Raw genomic sequence first — 6,777 nt, forward strand, 5'->3', positions numbered from 1 at the left:
AGAATCCCTTGGCAGTCCAGTGGTTAGGACTCCAAGTTTCCATTGCAGGGTATATGGGTGGGGAACTAAGATCCCGCCGCCAAAAAAAAAAAGAAATACCCAATATGAAGTCAGTAACAGTAACAAAAAAAATTTTTTTAACTCTGAAAAAGAGCTAAATCCAAAAGATATCTTCATGTTAGTTGAACCAGCCAATTGCAATAATGCAAACGCATTAAATAGTCACATTAACATGGAAAAAATAGTGATATGGTGAGTTCCTTGCTCATATAATATGGGAAAAGAAGATCACTAGAAAATATTTGGGGAACACTTCTTCCAGGTCTAAAATTGTGAAAGTAATCTAAGTAAGCAACTTTTTCATTTTCCCATGGAAAAGATCAATGAGTGCTGATGACTTCCAGTAACATTTTGACACAGTATATATGAAATACCAAGTATGGAATAACAAGCTTCCCTTCAGTACCAGGTGGAGAACAAAGAAGGGTTTATGAGAGAGTTAAATATGCTAGAACACCTTGTACAGAATTAACATAAATGGGTCACATTTTAGAATCAGATCGTTGCAACAGTGACCCCATGTGGTAAATATACTTGGACAGAAGAAGTGCTTCACAGGAGTCAATAGGTTTCATATCCATGCAATTTATGGACCGCCCATCATATTTCTTTGTTAAAGGTAGGAGCCAATAGTTTGTCTTGATCACGTGGACCATGGGGTCTATTTTAGGCAACGGAAAACATTCTGAATGACGATCCAGACAAACCAGTTGCAAGCAATTTTCTGGACATGATATTTGTGCAATTTTATGCAAAACACTTATTGTCTGAACAACAGTTTCTTCACTTCTATAAGAGATTATGTAGATTAATTAATTAACTCTGATTGTTAATTAATTAATTTTACATAATAAAGAACTTTCATAATACGGTTCTTTATGAACTACATATTTCTATATAAATACAACTATGTATAACAAAGGAAATATCACAAGACCAAAACAATGACCCTACTTTTTCAGAACAGCAAATAGAACTTGATTTTTCTGTGTTGCCATCTATTAACTGACTTAGGAGATTATTAACGAATCAAACAACTGAAGGAAGAAATATTAGAGGCTTTTCTATGCTGCAGCCTTTGGAATGAAAGTAATCATTAACGACTGTGTTGTTATGGGCTGAATTTGGTCTCTTCCCACCTCCCCTGCTCACTCAAAATATATGTTGCAGACCTAATCCCTACTACCTCAGAATGTGACTTTATTTAGAGAGTGGTCTTTAGAGAAATAATCAAGTTAAAATGAGATGTGGGTGGACTCTAATCCAACATGACTGGTGTCCTTATAAAAAAGGGAAATTTGGACACAGAGATGACACAAATAAAGGGAAAGCAATGTGAAGAGACACAGAGAAAAGATGTCCATCTACAACCCAAGAAGAGGGTCCTGAAACAGATCCTTCTTTCACAGCCCTTGGGAGGAGCCAGACTTGCTGAAACCTTAATCTTGGACCTTGATTCTCTAGAACTTCAAGACCACAAATTTCTATTGTTGAAGGCACCCACTTTGTCACAGTGGCCCTGGAAAACAAATATATGGTACTAATAATTATGCTTTATAACATATATTCTCCTTTGAAAAGCCCTTTTTGTGTTCAAGAGATCTGGGTCAACACAGGAGTACATACATGCATTAATGTTATTTGTTATATGTACAGTAATTAAAAAAAAAGAAAACTCAAAGCCCTGTTAAAGCACATTTTAGAAGGATCTTGCGATTAAGAAAGAATGCTGTGCCCCGACAGCAAGAGTCACCAACTGGAGATATATTTAAAATTTTTAAAAGGTGAGTTTTTCTCTGGTTGCTAAAATAATGAATTCTAAATACATAATGTGGAAAAAATGGAAAAGTATAAAAATCATGTGAATGCCATATCCCAGAATTATTATCGATACTATTTGAGTATATGTCTTTTTTCCTTTGACTATGCATAAATACTTTTAACAAAATTGGGCTGCATGTGCTTATATGCACAAACACATAAATACATACATACACATTTGGGTACCCTGGATTTGTTAACGTTATTTCTGAAATATTTTTGCCTATTAGTAAGTATATGTGGAATTTGGATTCTAGCTGAAAACATTCCTCAAAATATTCCATGATAGAGATGTACTATAATTTATTTATCAATTTTCCTAGTATTAGATATTTAGAGTTTAGCAAGACGACTATATAAACACCTTTAGACATAAATCTAAACTTCCAGTCATTTCTTTTTTAAGGGTTTTTCCATTTTCACTTTTTACATGACCACTTATAAAATAACATAAACTTTCAGTTATTTCTTTAGACTAACTTCTACAAAGGGGATTCCCTAGGTTAACGAGTAAGTATATTTTAAGACCCTTGATAAATATTAATTCACTCAAACAACATTTGCAGAGTCCCTACTTGGGTCAGGCACTGAGATAGACACGACATGCCCCTATGAGTATGGAAGGAATGTTTGAAGGAAGGAGGAAGAATGGAAGGAAGAGAAATGTTTAAAAGAAGAGAACATTTAAAGCAGTGTTAGTCTTCATGATAACTGCTGTGATAGGGGAAGTACAGAATTATGGGAACGCACAGGTAGTAGGACTACTTTGGCTGTGGAGTTCCATGAACACCTCCCAGCTGGAGTGATGACCGAGCTAACACGTAAGGGAAGATGGATGAACTTGGTAAAGACTAGGTCAAGTAGGAAGAGGCCAAAGGAGCAGCATCTGGACCGACCTGGAAGCACCCATGGAAGCACAAGTGGATAGCACTTGGGTAGATGGTAGTTCCTCTGTTTGATATAGAAACAAAAAAACAGTGAGTTTGTCTTATTTGTTTCTTTTCTTTGGGGAAGGGAAGAAGATGAAAAGCTAAACTAACACTTAATTTTAAGTATTTCTGGATTCTTGCAGAGAACCCAGTGAAACTTATCATACACTTAGAAAAAGATCAGAGGAGGGAAGACTGAATGGAACACAAAGTGGCTACATGGAGGGTCGTTCCGCTTAGAGACAAAAATGTCTCCCCAGCCTCCAGGCAAGGGTGAGTTCTCACATGGATGCAGAAAAATATAGCTCTCGGGAAAATCAGGATAATAAGTCTCCAAAATGATTCTCTACTCCTACCTTCTCTAAAATACTTAACATTATATTTCAGAAATGAAAACTGTGATTCCACAAGTAATTAAAAAAAAAAATTGGTACTTCCTTGGTGTTCCAGTGGTTAAGAATCTGCTTTGCAATGTAGGGTATGTGGGTTCGATCCCCAATTGAGGAACTAAGACCCACATGCTGCAAAGGAACTCAGCCCATGCTTCAGAACAAGAGAAGCCCCCACATCTTATCAAAGACCCAGTACAGCCAAAATGTGAAAAAACACAATAAAAAATGCAGTGTTGCATAAAATTGAATAAAATGTTGCTTGATGCAATTTAACCACAATGTAATTAAATAGGATGATACTAGCTCCTTTCTTAGAAGCAGGTTTTCCATTATATAAGATGGTATTCAGGTTCAAGTGTTGTGACAAAGGCCAAAGTAAAGTAACTTAAACACAAGATCGTATTTCCTTCTCATGTTGTAGTCCAAATATAAGAATTTCAGGGCAGATATAGGAGATCCATAGCTTTGGTGATGGCCTTAGTCCATTTGGGCTGCTATAACAAAAATAGCACAGTCTAGACGCATAAGCAACAAACATTTATTTCCAACAATTCTGAAGGTTAGGGAGTCCAGGATCAAGGTACCAGTGGATTGGGTATCTGGTGAGGACCCACTTCCTGGTTCACAGACCACCATCTCCCTGCTCTTCTGTCATATGAAGGAACAGGCAAAGGAGATCTCTGGGGTGCCTTTGATTTATAAGAAAATGAATTCCATTCAAAAGACCTTCACGCTTGCAACCTAAGAATTTCCCAAAGGCCCCATGCCCTAATACCATCACACTGGCAATTAGGTTTCAACATACAGATTTTGGCAGGACAAAAATATTCAGTCCATAGCAGTGACTAAGTTTCTGATTGCTATGCGTCCCTCAAAACCCACTTCTATTTGGGGTCCAAGACATATGTACAACAATCCTCACAACAGTCCTTCCATTATCTCAATTTTATGATTTAGGAGATGAGGCACATAGATTGTAAATGGCTGATCCACTGTGACATAGTTACTAAGAAGAAGAAGTAGAAAATATAATTTATGCTTAGCCCTCTTTCCATAGAGCCCTTAAAATGAGATAAAAGAAAGGATAAAAATGAATATTATAAATAAAAACTCCACTGAATTTCTGGTATTCCTTAAAAGTTACCTGGTTATAAGGAACATTTTCCAGTAAGCATAGGAAAAAATAATACTAAGCTAACTTTCCTCCTCAAGGTAAAAAAAAGCCAATTACCAGGACCAAATGAGAAAACACAACTTGGAAGGAAACTTACTTGCTCCCTCCTAGCCACCTCAGTAAACAGGGGAAATATAGACCTGAGCACACAGTGTCCCTTCCCTGAAAGTGAAGCACTCAGTCGTGTCAGACTCTTTGCGACCCCATGGACTGTAGCCCACCAGGCTCCTCTGTCCATGGGATTCTCCAGACAAGAATACTGGAGTGGGTTGCCATTTCCTTCTCCAGGGAATCTTCCGGACCCAGGTATTGAACCCAGGTCTCCCGCATTGCAGGCAGGCGCTTTAACCTCTGAGCCACCAGGGAAGCCCATCCCTTCCCTAGTCCTCCATTATAACAGGCTCTTCCCTGGCCATCCTGCCACATCTCTGCCTGGGAGAAGTCCACTGAGCCAAGGAGATATCTCTTCTAGATCTTGCTCTCGTTACCCAGGATCCCAGGATTCCCTGCACACAACGGTTCCCCAGGTCCACTTTTAAGGTCTGCATGTGCTTATTCCAAGGACCTTCTTCCCTGACGTAGATATTCCACCAGTGTATACACATCCCAAGCCCAAGGGGTAGTCGAGGAATGCCTGCTTGCAGGGATTGTAATCATGTTGGGCTAATGTACCCCCATCAAGAATACAATCCAAAAATAAATCTGGGTATATATAGGAATTTAGTATACTATAAATGCAGTATCCCAAATCAATGGAGCAAGTATGAAGTTTTCAATAAGTAGGGTTCCTACGAATGTCTATCCATTTGGAAAAAATAAATGTAAGTCTCTACATAAAAATTAATTTCTTTGGGGATATACTCCTTTGAATCATATGGTTCAAACTGGAGCTGCTAATTTCTTGCAGAATCATCCCCCAGCCACCACTAATTAATTGGTCACATGTTGACCAAAGCTGGGCTAACCCTAGTCGCCAGCACAACTTGTCCAGGGAACAGCATCTGACTCACACTGAGTCAACCAGAGCCCTTCCTGGGAGGTTCTAAGTTGAAAAGAGAAAAAAAGAGAGGTATTGAGTCCAGTCCTTCACAAGGGGATACATAAGAAGATGGGAGCACAGGAGCTGTAATCGGCCTACATGTTTACACGACATACTCAAATCCTCCATTGTTTTGAATCCTCCTCGCATTATGTCTCATTTGCTTCCTCTCTCCTTCCTTCAAAGTCAAGTTACCTCTACTTCCTTTTGTCACACAGCATTTTATGCACTTCTCTGTCTCAGCACTTACCAAACTCTTTTGAGTTATCACTTCACTGTTCATTCCTACAACCAACACTTCTTATTAACAGGGACTATTTTGGGAGTTAGGGCTACACCACTGTTGAAATCTGTCTCATGCCTGGAGGAGCCTATAGGCTGAGGAGAAGTGGAGTGGTTAGACTACACTTCTGAGAGGCAGGCTGCCTGGGTTTCAATTTATTGTTGAGCAATTCTGTGACTTAAGTAACATAGGTAAATTCTCTGAGCTTGAATGCCTTCATCTATACAGTGAAGCTCATGAGGAGAGTTGTGAGAATTAAAGGGATTCACAAATGTTTGGGATCACACCTGGCATCTGCAGATCAAGGATGCTTTCTTTCACCTCTTTATGATCAGTGCTCAGCAGAGTAGCTGGCACACAAGGATTTATTTCAACATATACTTGCCAAATGAACAAATTTTGTGGCTTTACAAAAAGAAAATTTTAGTTATAGTGAAGGACAAATCCTGGAGCCACAACACCACCTTGTGGAGGGATATCAAGGCTTCAGGAGCAAGGTTTTCTGTGCTCAGGGCTTTGTATTCAGCTCTCCCTGCGGCCCCCACCACTGTGTCGCTCACAGCACAGAAGTACAAGGCAGAGTCACTCCCTACAACAGATGATTTCTTCAGGTGGAAAGAGGTTTGGCTCTTGTTAAATTCAGCCTCAAAACCGTAGTTGCCTTGAACCAACTTGTCCCCTCCAAGGTATTTCAGAAGGAACTGGAGACCTTGATTGCGATGTTGGACATACCAAAAAAGATAAGGGCTCCCCGACACTGAATAGGTGCACTTCACAGTCACTGGATCCCCTTCCGCGACAGGGACCTGATCTTCTGGCTGAGTCACCGACTGAGCTCTCAGTCCACCTGGAAATGAACGCACAATACATGAGTGCAGCTTCTGAGGAAGAACGTAAGCGGATAATACAAGTGGAAAACGAGAAGGGAATGTCACTCACTGAGAGTAAACAGAATCCCAAGTGTCCAGATGTGCGCAGAGGCCATGGCTCCCGCTGGGCTGGATGGGGGCTCTTCTGCAGCTCACCTCTGCTGGAGATAGGGCACCACCCCAGAGACTATGTTCCCCACGAGCACAGCG

General features: G+C 39.9%; 1 gene segment (V, D, J or C); it reads right to left on the minus strand.

Annotated features, from left to right (window-relative positions):
• Positions 1-6,105: 6,105 nt before the first annotated feature.
• Positions 6,106-6,777, minus strand: LOC122444244. The segment is given in 2 exon segments: positions 6,106-6,545; positions 6,638-6,777. Coding segments are annotated over 2 exon segments (486 nt in total).

Source organism: Cervus canadensis, chromosome 6 (assembly GCF_019320065.1).
Source record: "Cervus canadensis isolate Bull #8, Minnesota chromosome 6, ASM1932006v1, whole genome shotgun sequence".
Taxonomy (NCBI): domain Eukaryota; kingdom Metazoa; phylum Chordata; class Mammalia; order Artiodactyla; family Cervidae; genus Cervus; species Cervus canadensis.